Source organism: Triplophysa rosa, linkage group LG23 (assembly GCF_024868665.1).
Source record: "Triplophysa rosa linkage group LG23, Trosa_1v2, whole genome shotgun sequence".
Lineage (NCBI taxonomy): Eukaryota > Metazoa > Chordata > Actinopteri > Cypriniformes > Nemacheilidae > Triplophysa > Triplophysa rosa.
In genome coordinates, this window is record NC_079912.1 from 211,289 (window position 1) to 228,163 (window position 16,875).

Sequence of the window (16,875 nt, forward strand, 5' to 3'; positions counted from 1 at the left end):
GTGAGTAGAGAGGGAGGCAAGGGAGAGAGAGAGAGAGAGAGGAGAGAGAGAGAGAGAGAGAGAGAGAGAGAGAGAGAGAGAGAGAGAGAGAGAGAGAGAGAGAGAGAGAGAGAGAGAGAGAGAGAGAGAGAGAGAGAGAGAGAGAGAGAGAGAGAGAGAGAGAGAGAGAGAGAGAGAGAGAGGGAGAGAGAGAGAGAGAGAGAGAGAGAGAGAGAGAGAGAGAGAGAGAGAGAGAGAGAGAGAGAGAGAGAGAGAGAGAGAGAGAGAGAGAGAGAGAGAGAGAGAGAGAGAGAGGGAGGGAGAGAGAGAGAGAGGGAGGGAGGGAGGGAGAGAGAGAGAGAGGGAGAGAGGGAGGGAGGGAGAGGGGGAGGGAAGGAGGGAGAGGAAGAGGGAGTGAGAGAGAGGGAGGGAGGGAGAGGGGGAGGGAGAGATTTTAAGTTCACCTTAAAAAACAATTAATTTACATAAAAACACAAAATAACAATTTACACTTTGAGAAACTCATGACCAAGTCATCTTCATACAGCGTACATCATTTATCCCCCATATTTCCATAAACATTGGCAAAGATTCCACTGACCTGTAGTAAGCGTACTCAATTCTCAGTCGAGAAGCTACAAGACCCAAGAACATATACACTCACAGACCCCTGGTCCAAAAGTTTGTTTTCTGTGTTTTCCAGATTTTGCAGTACCAAATAAAAAGTTAATTGAAACCAACACATTTTTCTTCTGAGCTGAATACTTGGGACCAAAAATGAACAATTGAAAATTCTTCACCTAAGGGTAAAACCCAATTATTTAGTAAATCAAATAAATCACCCAAACGTAAGCACTGTACAAAGAGATGAAAAACTGATTCTGTCTCAGAACAAAATGGACAACCCACCCCAACACTAGGATTGAGGTGTGCCGCATGTCTGTTTGTAGCTACTGCTCCATGCACAATCCTCCACTGGAGGTCACCTGTCCGCTTATCAATCGGACGTTTGTAAAGAGAACGCCAGCAGCCTTTAGGGGAAGAAACCAGTCCAAAAAACTCGTCTATCTTGTCAAACGAACTTCATTCAACAACTGTATATTAGAGACTTTGACACATATCAGGTAAAGGGATTTTTTCCCCACAGTCTCGAAATTTTCCAAAACTGGAGTACTGAAGGACAGCAAACAACTTTCATCTTCTTCCCAGCCTTGCAGAGCCGCGCTAACAGTGATTGAGGGAAATATGTAATCACGCCTCATTGTCCATTGACTTAAAACAGCTGGGTTTTCCAGAAAAGTCATAAAATCCGCTCTCAATCCCATAGATATTTCTGTAATGCACTTTTGTATGAAACAAATTGAGTTTACCCCACCTCTTTGACTCAAGTCCTCCACGTCACTTTTCAGGATATGTCCCAGCTTATTGCACCTGGCTGCCAACAGCCGCATACGCACATTTTCAGAAGTCAACAGTCTCGAAGGCAAAAAGGAGTTAAAGAACAATGGCTCCTCTGGTAGCCAATACCGAGCAGGTAAATCAGATGGTCTTGAAATGGAAAAAACCTTCCAAGCCTCCAAGACTGATCTATAGAAAGGGGTAAGATCCACCATTGCAGTCTCCTGTAACTGCGTTTATCAAAGCCCATTCCACCAGACCAGAGACATTTTGCAGTGTCCATCCACGCAGAGTTGTTATTATACAATAATCTTTGAGCTGTTTCTAATCGAAATGTCATTTCAATTGATTGAAATGACTTGATTTTATGTCCACCAGACCTGGCCCTCTTCCTGTACTGGAAGATACAAAGCAGACGATCGTATCCAGTGTTGTCCTGACCAAAAAAAAGTCACCAACCTCCTCTGAATGTTGTGAATTAGTCCTGCAGGTGGCTGGAGTACCCCCAGTTTGTGCCAAGGAGTAGAAGCCACTAAATTATTAGCAACTAAGACTCTTCCCCTGTAGGACAGCTGGGGTAGCAACATTTCCATCGAGACAATCGGGTACACACTCTACACCCTCCAAATTTAGCTTTTGGTGCTCACTTGATCCTAAATAAATACCTAAAATCTTTAACCCCATCCATTTTCCAACTAAGATTACCTGGTAACTGTGGAAAACCTTCAGAAAAGTGCTGCCTCCCTTTTATCCCAATTAACTTTAGCCGATGAGGCTTTTTCATAAACGTTAAGTAGATTGGACAGCGCCTTAATGTCTTTTGCATGATTCACAAACACAGTCACATCATCAGCATAAGCACTTACAGTGATTCCTGAACCCTGAGAGCAAAGAGGTTAAGTAAAACCAGACAAAACCTTACGTAAATTAAAAGAAGAGGCTCAATAGCTATGCTATACAATTGTCCCGATAGAGGGCATCCCTGCCTAATACCTGCCTAATACCCCTAGAAACTGGGATTGGACAACTTAATCCACCTCCCACCTTAACAATACAAGCAGCATCTGTATACAGTAATTTGACCCAATTTATAAAACATTTACCAAAACCAAACGCATTCAAAACATTAAAAAGATAATTGTAATCAACACGATTGAAAGCCTTTTCTTGATCAAGGGAAATTAGACCGACATTCATTTTAAAATCTTTACAAATATCTAAAATATCCCGAATAAGAAACAAATTATCCATTATTGTCCTTTTTGGAATACAATAAGTTTGATCTTTATGTATAATTAAGTTAAGATGTTTAAGTCTGATTTTATATTCTGTGGTCAGTAAGGCTACGGGCCTCCAATTTTTTAGAAGGGATAAATCACCATTTTTTGGTAACAAAGATAAGACAAGAAAGAACTTCATTCACAAAGAACTTCATATAAATCTTGACCAATAATGTTCCAGAAACGCCTATAAAATTCAGATGGCAACCCATCGATGCCAGGGGATGGCGTGGTACCAAGCAGACCAAGTGCAGCAGTAAGTTCTTGAAAAGACAGTTCAGTATCCAGTGCAGTCTTAGAATCACAGTCTATCTGAGGCAAATCTTGAAATAACTGTTCCGCACAATCAGTATCACACTGATCAGCAGTATAGAGAGAAGAGTCAGTTAATTCCACCTCTATGGAAGATACGTCCTTCTCAATAGAATTAATAGTTTCTCTCAACTTGTTTGTGGAATTAGCAGAGTGTTGTTGACAAAACAACTTAATGTTTCAGGGTATCTGCAGGTTTCTGAGAGTTAGATTTAAGACTTTTTAAGACCTTTTTAATACCGTGCAGAATGAAATTTAAGACCAATTTCATAGCAACAATTTTGCACTTCCCCATGGCTAAAGCTCCAACTTTTTCTCCATGTGGTAATGTCCAGTCCACTCACCTAACAAACCCCCCGAACGTGTTATTTGCTAGTTGGTTCCGCCTATTTTGTTCTGCGTGACAAATAGACGTACATGATTTTAAAACAAAAATAAAATCTTCTTTACGGTGTCGGTTCGACTGCATTTCTAAGACCTTGGAAACGCGGATTTAAGACATTTTAATGCTAATTAAGGCCTTATTTTGACATTATGGAATTTAAGACTTTTTAAGACATTTTAAGGATCCGCGGACACCCTGTGTTTATCTTCCCAATTTCCCACCATTGTTTCAAACTTTCAAAAGAGCCTTTACACATCTTCCATTGTTGCCAAAACGTTTCAAAATGTTTACAGAAATGTACATCTTGAATCAACCTGGTATTAAAATGCCAGTAAGAAGACTTCTTAGCACACTTAGACATAATTATATTAAGAGAAACTAAATGATGATCTGTAAAACCCACTGGAATGATAAAACAATCAATGATTCGACTGCTTAAATCATTAGAAACATAAATCCTATCTAAACGTGCTGCGCTAACTCTATTATCTACCACTTTTACCCAAGTATATTGTCTTACTTGTGGATTTTTAATCCGCCACATATCCAAGATTTCTGTCTCTCTGAATATTTATGATAGTTGAGATGAAGTCTGAAAATGAGGTTCTTCTGTGGTGCGATCAACAATAAATTTCTCAGTACAGTTCCAGTCACCTCCCATAATAATATTGCCTCGTAATAATACAACTCGTATCCTCACAAAAAAAAACCAAGCCATGCAGAAAAGAAACTGGAAAAATGTAGAAAATATAAGTGAACTTTCACAACTTCACTCTCACCCACAGACTCCCAGCATGCACCACGAGAGAGAGAGAGAGAGAGAGAGAGAGAGAGAGAGAGAGAGAGAGATAAGAGCAGGTACCTCGTGTGGTCTGTAGTATCCGTCAGCACATGTTTGGCAGTTGACCCCAGCAGTGTTGTGCGAGCAGTTCATACACAAACCTCCTCCCACAAACTGTCCGTGTGTGTTCATACTGAGCTTCAGATCGGCCACCGTCTGATTGTAGTAACAGTCGTCCGCTTTATTGTGACAGTTACACTCTGATGGGTGAAAGTGTGTTTAGGTGAACTATCACATCACATTGCACAACAAAATGCAACGAAAAAAACGACACTACACTCCGCATGAAGTAAGTGTTTTGTGTGTGTGTGTCGTACTCTTGCATGTGTTTCCAACTGAAAGTGTTCCGGGCTGCCACGGCTCCTGATGATATCCAGGACAACACTCATTACAGCTCTCCCCACACGTGTTGTGCTCACACACACACAGCAGCTTCTGAGGACACACAAATGAGAACACAATCAGACACACACAACAAACAGCAGGAGAGAGAGTGAAGAGCAAAAATATCCTGTGAGCTGTCACACGAGACCACACACACACACGTGCACACACGCACGCACACACACACACTGCTGCTTACGAGGAGTCATAAATGAGAAGACAGTGAGACACATCACACAGTGGGACACAGTGGGGGGGAAATGAAAAGAACGTGACATGATTGACAGCTTCCGCTCCAGTGTGTGCACTGTTACCTTAGTAACAGGATCCCATGGGCAGCTCTGGGCGTGGCCATAACAGATACACATCCCGCCCACGGAGATATCTTTGATAGAGTAATAATACTGGAAACAAGAGAGAAAGACAGAGATGACGTTTTCCTCAGTGTCAGGACAGGAGTATTTTTTGGAATAAGGCTCAGGACCGCAGCAGATCAGATGTGCTTCATACCCGTCGGGTGACGATGGGATCTACATCTTTAGGGTCTCTGTAGCTGAGGGTCATGAGGTCAGCGTTGAGCGTGCGTATTCTCTGCAGACGCAGACGGATGTATCGTGCAGACGTGAAATCCAGCAGTTCTGGGGTCAGATCATCTGCGCTGGGACGGCCGTTTATCAGAGACGTGTGGATCTGTACAGAGATGAGAATTTGAATGATTATTAACTGCTGTAGCTCTTTAAACACCGTCTATTCAACATCTGAACACGGTGAGGTGTAAATATTGCTTCAGAATCCAACGTCTGTTGTTTCCACATCACCTAACAAATGAAAGAAACTCATCTCAACCTTCTGAAACTGTTTTCTCATTGACACGTCATCATTCACACAAGTTACACAGCTGTGACCCAGCCGGGTTACCCAGCATGCACCGCTCACCTCGCCGTGCTCCAACGGCACCAGACGCGAGTAGTAGGATGTACAGATGACCTCATCGTCCCTCTTGTATGTAGGGGGGCCGAGGCGGGGGGTGACGTTGTATCGGGTCAGACACTCGGTGTCACTGATAGCATAATACTGCCACGGCTGGAAGTTCACTCCGTCCAGAGAACGCTCCAGAATCCAGTTCCCGGGTCGCGGAGAGTTGGCTGCTTTAATGATGATGTAAGCGACCTGGAAGACCTGCAGGAGGAAGAACAAACAGACGTCTGGTCATGTCGAGCTTCGTTCAAGTATCTGGACGGTTTGGGACTTATTTCTGATGAGACCACGCTGAAGCAACTCAAGAGTGTTTACAATCATCAGCTGAAAGTTCAGCTCATGGTCAGCAGTGTTGGATAAGTTACTCTGAAAAAGTAATTAATTACTAGTTACTAATTACATATTCAATAGTGTAATTAGATTACTGTACAAATTACTCTCTCCAAAAAGTATTTAGTTACTTATTACTAATTACTTTCTATATCCTACATCAACCTTGATTAGTTAAGTGATTCAAGGATAGACATGAAATGGCTTATTTAATTCATTCAAATAAATAATATAAACTACATAGAGTAGTATTATTAACTGACCAAAGTATTACAAATGTGAGAATTATACATTAAAGCACAGATTTTAAAGTTAGTCTTTAAAGTTTGATGTCAATTCCACTATTGCACACACGTTACACAAAGTATTTAGTTTAGTTACATCAGAAGTAACTGTAATTAAATGACAGAAAACATAAGAGTAATCCCTTACTTTACTTTTTCAATGGAAAAGTAATTAAATTACAGTAACTAATTACTTAGTAACTAGTTACATCCAACACTGATCGTCAGTCTGATGATCCTGTGACCTTTGACCCCGTGTGTGTCACTCTGAGTTCTGATGGAGACCTCGCTGAGCTCATCACATCTGTTTCACATGTGCATCTTCTCTTCAGAACTCAAATCACACTCAATCTCTTCAGACAATTTCATCTAATGTAGTTTATGGACTTAGATGAAACACACACTGTCCTGCAGATGATTTCAATCTTTTTTTTTTTTTTTAAGATTTATTTTTGGCGTTTTTTTTGCCTTTATTTGACAGAGAGAGAGACTCTTTTTCAGAGAGGACAGGAAGCAAAGTGGACGAGAGAGAGGGGGTAGGAACGGGAAAGGACCACGAGCCGGGATTCGAACTCGGGTCACCCAGGACGCACCGGCGCCACATGTCGGAGCACGAACCACTCGACCACCTGGCTCCGACAGATGATTTCAATCTTGAATATCTGAATATATCTGAGTCTGTCGAGTGTCGTGTTTACTGGATGTAAAAGTGAGACATAAACAAACACCTGTACGTGTGTGTCTCTCTGCAGGTACTGAGAGTTTATAAACACTTTGATCTGTGCACATCCCAGAATCCTTAAAGGAACATCTTCAGACATCAATGCGTGGAAATGTGAAAAGATAAATTACAGACCACTGTTTCCATCCAAACATCACTGACATGATGAAGTACTGAGATAAACCTGTGATAATCATAGGCAAGTCTATGGCGAAATTATGGGATGGTTGCTAGGGAAACCAAGTAGTGCTGGGATAGAGCTTTATAAAGAACAAATCAGACTGGCGTAAAGATTTGAAACACAGAAGAACAGTGTTAAAGCAAACATGTAGACATTAAGACCAGCGACTGATGGAGGTTTAGACCACTTTTACACGTTAGACAAAATAAATCATGATATGTTTCCTGTGACCTCACAGACATAAAACAATGTGTCGTGTGTGTTTAGATACACTCAAGGGTGTCTGGATTTGTCAGACAGAAATCACACACAAACTAGACTCAGAGTGTGATTAACATGAAGAGAAACACTGAGAAACATCTCTGAACTAAACACTATTAGCATCTTTAGCTAATAAACACATGCTGTCCAAACACACAAGACAACACAAACATCTCACGCTGGTCTCAATGTAAACACACATCTGATGTCCAAACACTTCTTCAACAGCTGCAGCGGCCCACACACACGCGCGCGCGCACGCACACACCTGTGAAGATGTGGTTTGCTCTGTGATGTTTGTTGCTCAGACTTCAGAAGTGTTTTATGATTGTGTTTCACCTCCGGTGTGATCTACTTGTGCATGTCAGACAAACTCAAAGTAACTTTAACATCTAAATACTGAGAAATCACAATCTGTCTGATTTATAGATCTGACTCTGAATGATTCACGCTTATAAACAGAAACAATATCTTTGTATTCTACAGGATCTTGTGAGGTCAAAGCTTTGAGAGAGAGAGGAGATCTGTGATGTGATTTTAAGGTGTTGAAAGAGTTTTTAAAGTCACCCGAGTGCACCCCCTCTCTCTCTCTCCAGGTGTGTGACATTAGCATGTGTAATCCTGCACTCACAGCCGGAGGGTCACTGGGGTCGTCTGAATTATCCCCCGCCGCCCCAGTAAAGAGACAAGACAATAGATTGACTCATCTTTACTGCAGACACGCCTGTGGTCATTGCTCTCATCTAGTGCCGCATCAGCAGATTCACACAGAAACGTTGAGTTAGCGTGCGTTTATAAATGAAAGACCTCAGTGATGTTTCTACAGGGCTTGTGGTTTAGTCCAGACAGGAATCAAATCGTTCATTAAATACTGGAATGTTTCAGACGTTCTCCAAATGAACTCTTGTGAGGTAACTACATTATTTCAACTACATGAACTCCTCTTGCGGTACCTGAGTACAGTGATTGTATCAGTCAGTAATATCATCTTCATCCAGATATGATCTTATTGTGTGAATTATAATTCTGAAACATGTCTGTAATTTTGCATGATTTAACTGAATACACTACAGTAAACGAAGCTGCGCTCGCAGTGTTTGGATGTTGCAGTAGATTCCACTAAACAAAAGAGCTGAAGGTTAATTTGCACATGAACACACGAGTGACCCGTGATCGTCTTTGTGTTGATCTGCAGAAGGAATGTGTATGTGTGTGTTCTACAGAAAACTTCTCTGCTAACATTAAACGTTATGCTGTGGTTCAGTTTCTCAGTGAACGCTGTCTTTACATTCACCCTGCCATCATTACGAACACACTGTTTAACTGAATGCTGTGCTAATTGTACCCTAGCAGAGCTAGCTGGGGAGGGGGGAGGAGATCTGAAGAGATTAGAGACCCTCAGGGGCCGTCGCACAACAACACTCTGTTTGTCTAGAGAGACACACTAAACCTTAAACCACAACATTCCAGCACACAACATATTACACACTGATCCCTAATGGTTAAAGAGTCACGATTACAATGTCCTTAAAATGACATTTCATGCGGTGTGTCATGTTGCCGTGTGTGAATGTCAGCAGTCTGCCGAGTTGTAAAGCCGAAAGTGAACGAATAACAAAGTTATTGGCTTGGGGAAAAAGGAGTCGACTCTGAATCACGCGAACGAGTCGTCTGTCGTTCTCATTTCAGTTCCGGGTCAGATTTGCATCACTGTAATGCCCGCCTACGTTCCATTTGCAACACTGCATGCAGTAGACCAATCACAGCAGACTAGACCATCTGACCAATCAGATCAGAGTGAGCTGACAGAAAGGAGGGGATTAGACGGATGAATCGCCGAACGAATCAAGAAGTAAGGTAAGAATAAATGATGTTTATTAGAAAATGAAAGTGTTTTTGCACGTGCGTAAACTTGTTGTTGGACACTCCATAAACGCAAATTCACTGAAGCAGACTTAAAAGTGTCTTTATGTGTACCTGTCTTAAGTCCAGAGTGATGGTGACCCAGTGAAACTGACGGCCGTTTTTGATGCTCGGGCTCTGCCACCATTGGTTGGTGCCGTCGATGGCGTTGGTGATGGGGTGTTGTTCTGTTAATAATAAAGCAGAAAACGTTAAACAGGTTTTTAGCTGTAAATAAGGTAGGAATGCACATGAAATCTCGGCTTCTATATAAATCTACAGTGTTTAAAAGTGGTTGATGAGCTGACGGTACCTTTAGGATTGTGGCTGCTAGCATCACAGATGCGACACTGAGGGTTACGGATTCGTCTTCCAGGAACGTGTTCCACTAGTTTACAGTACATCTCAGAAACGGGTTCACCACACGTGGCGTTAGTCGTGATATCTGCATCGCTGGCGAGGTTCAGGATAGCAGGAAACAGACCTGGAAGTACAGACAGAGAATGTTTCCAAAACCACATCTGTGCATTTGTCCCCTTAACCATTCAGTTTCTTTGAAGAGTGACCCCGTCCCCGCCTGTCTGCGAGTCATGACACAAATAAGACGTCTCAGACGTCAGACAGCAATCAATTCTCATGAACAGCTCTTTAATGTGAAGAGTCCTGACTGATCCTTACTGACAGCTTCATGAGAGGGAGACATTGAAGGCCGTCTTCCCTTCAGGGTCATTCTAGATTGAGATGACCAATGCCACAGCTCATAAATACAGTGAGGTCCCAAACTCAAGAACACAACAACATTCTCCTTAAAGTCACCATGTAAGAGATTTAAAATGATTTTAACCTTGATGACTGGTAATGAAATGTGATTGTCAGGTGTTGCTGATGAGATGATAGTGATCCTTCACGGCTCAGGTTTGTCTTCACCCACAGGTCATGTGTGTGTATGTTGGGGTGTTTGATGGACCCCTGTAGTGATGCTGAACACACAGAGACTTCAAACAGCACACAGATGACGAGACTGCTGCGAGACATCTGTCCTGCGTTTGCATGTCACGGATACGCTGAGAGTCGCATTTAAACCACTCGCTGAACAACACTCGCAATCACAAACAAACACTTTTTAGACCAGATAAAACTCCCTTCTGACAAAATACTCATTTATAGACCATAATAAAGATCAGAAGGAGTGTTTGCTTGCGTTTATGTGAACTTGATGTTTGGTTATTTTAGGGTCATAAAATGAAGACGAAAGAGAAGCAACATAATATCATTCTAAACAGCAGTGCAGGAAGACATCTTACAAAGGCGAGATATACATGAGAAGGATGTTTTATTTCAAGAAGACCCCCGTCAGTGCAGCTTATGGGTTCCATTGGTGGGAAAGCGGAGCGGGGGTCTGCGTTTACTGCAGCTTAACACAATAGTCAGGAATAATTGACGCCTCGGACCCTTAACGGCTCATTCTCTAAAGCCTTCGGTTCAGTACGCTTGGAAGTAGCTTACAGTCATGTAAACATATCATTTCATCCCTACAGTACATTATAAAATCAATGAATATTGTGACGCTCTTATTCAATCTTACTGTAGTTCATTTGTTTTTAAATGTTTTTCTATAATGATGATTACTATAAAAAGCATGAGTGACAGTCAAAACATAACACACAAAACAACCAGATGACCTTAAATTTAGTCTCTTTTTGAAGATGCCCCTATCTTTATATTTTATAGGTAGGACACTGTAAGCTGAAAGAAGCTAATGAATACAGAAGTGAAAGAGTCATCATTTAAAAGAGGAGATTAAAAACCTGTAAAATCCCATTTGAAGAAAAGTAGTTAAGCCTATCAAAGAGTCTCCAGGACAGATCTGCAGAATTTACATGTGAACAGAGTCTGTCATCAGATCAGTAAGTGGATCTGATAACAACCAGACAATGTGATTCAGTCGATTCAGCTCCAAACCTCTGATTCTAGATAAACACACATAAAGAGCATTCATACAGTTTTCTGGAGCACTTCAAAAAAGATTTTTCACAGACACAGATCTTCACCCACGCTGTCTGCAAAGACAAAAACTAGTTTTCTGTTCTCTAGGATTGCACATGTTTTATTCCTGTGGTGTTCTACTTCCATCACCTCATCGGTTATGGAACTGTTTAATAATATCATCACACATAACATTCATGAAAATGTGCGGAATTGAAATAAGATGAAAAGCTTCATAAGAACACATGCGCTGAAATAAACCATTCCAGCCGCAGCATTAGCTGTTATATCAATCACACGCAGAACTCTCACGTGACCTTACGAAGCTTTAATCTCACATATACATTCAGCTAAAATAAATACAAAAGACTGATCACATCACATGACACGTCAACTTCCCTTTCCCCTCACAGGACTCAAATGGGTCACAGCTACAACAACATTAAACATGTTAAACAAACGCGAGGGTGAGAAATCACATCAATGTGCCAACGCTGCTTTACTGTCTGTGCAAATACTCCGACAACAGCCGATATTACTTCTGATAATTGAATTAAAACCAGTGTTGTAATGTAACGAAGTAAAAATACTTAAGTATAGTACTTAAGTATTTTTTGCTAGTATCTGTACTTTACTTGAGTCTTTATATTTCTGCAGATTTTTACTTTTAAGCCCATTGCACATTGAGTCCGAAATTTGCGTCCGAAATTTCCGCACGTTAAAAAATAAATACGACCTCACGTTGTGTCAATCACATTTACACACTGCCTCCAATATTTTCGTCCGTCATAAAAACATTCGGACCGGGTTCGATTTTATGCGTTTTTCGCATCCGTCAAGCATTTTGAGTGGCCTTTTTGAACAATTCAGAGCCAAATACGAAAAACGCATACGAAAATTTCGGACTGTATGTGCAAAGACCTTTACTCCACTACATTTCGTAACTGTATACTTTTACTCTGATACATTTCCCCTAAGCATGTTCGTCACTACAAAATAACAGCACAGAAACAGAACTGAAATAGACAAGTTGGCGATCCGGTCACCATGACAATGCTGAACTAATCATTGGTTAAAGCTCAATGTGCAAGTGCAAAAAGGTGCTCTCTGCGGTTAATTTCAACACAAGATTTTAATGTGCTGCTGCTTTTAAAAATAAACAGCAATTCTTTTCAGTTTCAATGAAGATCAAAATGACTGACTGGGTTGTTACTGTGAGGGAAATGAGAGGAAAGAAAGAAGTAAGGGCCAGACAGATTTTGTTCCAAGTTGTTCTCTTAGAAGGATAATATTGGGGTGGGAGGAACTATACCCTTTTATACAGTTATAAAGTAAAGTTATAAAGATGTGGTTTCTGAACTTGTATTTTGATAGTTTAGCAATTTGGCAACATGTTGTTCCAGATAAAACACTGAGCTTGAGACAGAGCTTTTTCAAAGTTGTACATTTCTATGTAAGCACCATTTTTGATCTTTATGCTAAAAATATAAACACGTTTGCTTCAACTTTACTTTAAATACTTAAGTAGATTTAATATAAAACGTACTTTTGATACTTAGGTACAATATTTATCTGTTACTTTAAGACTTTTACTCAAGTCATATTCTAAAAGGTTACTTTCACTTTTACTCAAGTATTGCTTTTAGGTAGGCCTACTTTACACATCACTGATTAAAAACCACATCAAACTTTCAAATGCTAATAAATAATGATCACTGTATACAGACACCACAGTATGTTTTCTTTTTGAAATTTCACATCAATCAGCAGAATACGTTAACATTAACATGTGTAGATTCATCTCTAAATTCTGATGTTCTGTGGTCATTACCACAAAGAATACTGACTGGAATCACACCCACACTATATACTCAATACATAATCAAGAGTTTTCAACATCTACAGTTTAAACAACAAAAACAAGAATCAAGCACAAACCCCACATAAATGTATTCACTGAAAACATATAATTTTACACTACTTATATGCGTTTTATATTTTAACTTCACTGACAGAATTTTTGCTCTCTTATGTCCTTTGGTTAGAAGCATTGTGTGTGTGTGTGTGTGTGTGTGTGTGTGTGTGTGTGCGTGCGTGTGTGGTAACTTGGGTAAACCCTGCAGTGTGAGGACCAAATGTCCCCATATAGAAAGTAATAGCAGTTTTATCATGTGGGGGCATTTTTTGGTTCCCATTAGGAAAAACAACTTTCCAACTAAATTTTTAAATATAAAAATGCAGATTATTTATGCGATGGTTGTATTTAGGGGTGGTGAATAAAATATACAGTTTGTTTAGTATATAAGTTATTATTTCTATGAAAAGTTCCCATAAAACAACACAACATGTGTGCTCACCTCTCTGTTGGCCCTCCACACACATCAGTGTCGCGCACATAAGCGCGAGCACCCGCATCGTCATCCTCATCCTCGTCTTCATCAGTCACTCCAGAATAACTGATAAATTTACAGTATAAATCTCTACTGCTGAAATTAACAGAGTTTTACATGAAATTTCATTGGCTCTTCTTCTGTCCCTCTCTCATTCAAACTTTACTCTCTTTCATTCAGTGCAGCTACAGGGTATCCCACCGCGACCGGAATGAACCATGTGTTCAGTTTGAAGGGGACGACGGTGGGGGGGTTCTGGAATGTACCAATGGTCGGTAAAATGGTTTACCCCTTTCACGGAGTAAAGTATTCATGTTTTGTTTCCTGTTCCTTATCCGTGACGTGTTTTATTCCTATGGAAAGCATTATCATTATTGATCATATGTAATATTTTTACTTGTAGTATTTTGGCGCGAACTCCCAGCGCATGCATGGTGTGGCCTGCATGTGACAGAGCTGCTGTTCTTAGCAGAAGTGTCACCCCAACATTTCATTTTCCAGTCACAAATGTTAAGATTAGACTAACGTTAGGCGATTAAACAACACAAGCGTCGAGAAAACTACGTTAACATACATTATGGAGTTTACATCCGCATGATAATAGGGTAATTTACAAGAAACAGATCTTTAAAGGTAACAAAGCACATAAACTGCGTAAAGGTCTGTATTATTAGTATTTTGTGCACCCGTCAATCGTCGTCGATCTTGACAGATTTAGTAACGTAACGTGTGAGTAGTTTACTACAGTATTAATTTTTACGTTCCTATGGTCTATTCTTAAGTTTTCGCTTCGTCTGCGTAAACACTGCTGCATCACATTGAATTTACCCGAGACAGAAAAAACGGAAGGGATGGCGAGTTTATAATGTTAAAATTGACCTGGAACGCACTCTGACCATATGGGAAACTTTCAAGAGAAGTAATTTATTAATGTGTAATGTTTTTACACTGACTGGCCGTTTGGTGCGCATTGATCCTTCTGAGATCACTAAACAGCAAACACCCCCACGCGCTTAGAGCACTCCACAGCTCACGTGAGAAACAGCGCCAACTTGTGTTTGTTGAAGCTTTCTAGACTGATGTCTGATGGACACGTGCGGTTAAAACTTTACATCGAGGGGTCAAACTACTATGTATGTAATATCTATAAAACATGCGTACATGTATGCATTTGTCAGACGCTTTAATTTAAAGTGACTTACATACAGTGCATTCAAGCATTTTATCAGTATAATGTAGGGTTGCACGGTGTACCAGTGCTACGGTAGCATCGCGATGCTAAAGCTTAATAATACCCGCGATGCCTCAATATTTTTGAAACGGTAATATTGTAGTACCGTAGGTAATGTTGCATATGCGCATTAATGCTCATTTGAACACTTACATCTGCCTTTTTGCGGTGTTTATCTCCTAAATGAATGTGTGTTTTGAATGACTCGGACGAGATAATGATTCAAATTAGCGATTTGAACGAGTTGGTTAAATGATTCCCTAACTCCGTGTAAAATTAACGCCACCTACTGGCCGTCTTATTTCTGCATTTAAAGTAAGCCTAATATTTCTATTTATAAAGACTGCGGTATCAATTAAATTTGTCCAACATTTGAATTAGTTCCTACGTGAAAAATGATCTACTGCACTTTAGTATTTACTACAGTAAACTAGTAAAACTCATAGACACTAGTGTTTTTGAGTCTTACCATTGTAAATATTTAAGTATACTACAGTATTTGCTACAATTTATCCCATTACTACAGTTAATACTACAAAATATTCTAGTGCAAAGTATAATACAGTTTACTATAGTAAATACAAAATGTTTCATCTAAATCTGTGTTTTTTGTATAGATTTGAATTATGAACATGGCACAGCATCGTGATACTACTTGGTATCGAGGTACTTCAGCTGGTATAGGATCGTAAGACATGTTTATGGTACCGTGACAACCCTAGTATAATGTAATGCTGCTGACGCAATGATCTCTACCTATTGTGCTGTTGCATGATCTGATGAGTCTCAAGGGTGCTCTCTTTTCCTCATTCCTCTATATCTGGTTTTATACCTTTATCTGATTTTACTTTAAACTATGATAACATTTGTTTGTTATCTTGCCAAGAATTTAGAGTTAGTAATTTCGGGAAATGTGACACTGAGTTCTAGATATTTTATTGTTATTTTTTCTTTTTTTATGGTTCAGTATTAATAAGGTCTTTCGGGGAAGTGAAATAGCTGTTTGTTCGAGCTTTGCTGCCATCTACTGGAGACCAACCTGAAATGCAGAAGGTTGAATCACAGTTCTTATTAACAGCGATTAGAGAAAACTGTCATTCAAATGATCAGTGTGTTTCAGTAATATAATAACTCATAACTGTGTATCTACACAATTAGATAGACTTTCGTATCTTATTTGTTACCAATACTGATCTCTCACACGAGTGAGCAGTGACGTCAGTGACATCAGCTCTCCAGCAGGGGGCAGTAAAGGGCTTGTAAACTAACTGCAGTCTGTCTGGACTGGAGCGCTTTTCTCCTTTTACTTTCTGCTTTAGTCTTGCTGACAAAATACTGAAGCTACTGCAGTTATTATTACTATAAGAGATCATAAGAATAAGAGGGAGTTTATTATCTTTCATTACATGAACAACAGTTACTGATATTTTAACATAAAGTCTGTTAACCAGTCTTTGTTTGTAGTAGTGATGTGAGGAGATGTAAAGCTGGGCTGGCTTTATATTTTGATAATGGTTGTTACGAAGAGAAGGTCAGGTTAGTCTGGTTTGTAAGTTTACTGTACTTATACAGTCCTGAAATGAATGCTGCTTGACTGCAGACGGGTGAACTGTGCTGATGTTGATGAATGCTTCATTATCAGGATGGGACACATATGTATCACTATTTATAATATAATATATGCCCGGTTTTAGGGCTGTGCAATTAATGGAAAATTAATCGTAATGGTCAATTTTGGCCTTCAACAGTTACAAAAACAAAATATTCGAGGTAAAACTATTATTGTGCCGCATTCCATTTTGCAAGGATCCTCTCTTTTCTCGTGTTATAAAACCACAGCGCACCCCATTCTTTTACTGTGGTTCAGCTGTGCTATTTCTTTACATTTATTTTTCAGTTGAATTCAGTTTAAAAGCCTTTTTTTTCTTTCTATGTTGTTTCAAAACTTAGTGAGTAATCGTGTTAAATAATCGGGATCTCAATATTGGCCAATATAATTGTGATTATGATTTTTGTCATAATCATGCAGCCC

The 16,875-nt window shown here is 39.9% G+C and overlaps 1 protein-coding gene across 1 annotated transcript in view; it reads right to left on the reverse strand.

Moving 5' to 3' along the window:
• The window catches only part of lama1 (laminin, alpha 1), a 34,353-nt gene extending 20,544 nt beyond the window's left edge, over nucleotides 1-13,809 (reverse strand). The window contains exons 1-8 of the mRNA XM_057322222.1: nucleotides 13,580-13,809; nucleotides 9,550-9,720; nucleotides 9,312-9,424; nucleotides 5,516-5,758; nucleotides 5,090-5,269; nucleotides 4,894-4,983; nucleotides 4,513-4,630; nucleotides 4,217-4,395 (exon numbers count right to left, since the gene is read on the reverse strand). Of these exons, the coding sequence (XP_057178205.1) occupies nucleotides 4,217-4,395; nucleotides 4,513-4,630; nucleotides 4,894-4,983; nucleotides 5,090-5,269; nucleotides 5,516-5,758; nucleotides 9,312-9,424; nucleotides 9,550-9,720; nucleotides 13,580-13,661 (1,176 nt within the window). The 5' untranslated portion in view covers nucleotides 13,662-13,809. The remainder of the gene's footprint in view (nucleotides 1-4,216; nucleotides 4,396-4,512; nucleotides 4,631-4,893; nucleotides 4,984-5,089; nucleotides 5,270-5,515; nucleotides 5,759-9,311; nucleotides 9,425-9,549; nucleotides 9,721-13,579) is intronic.
• Nucleotides 13,810-16,875: the final 3,066 nt, after the last annotated feature.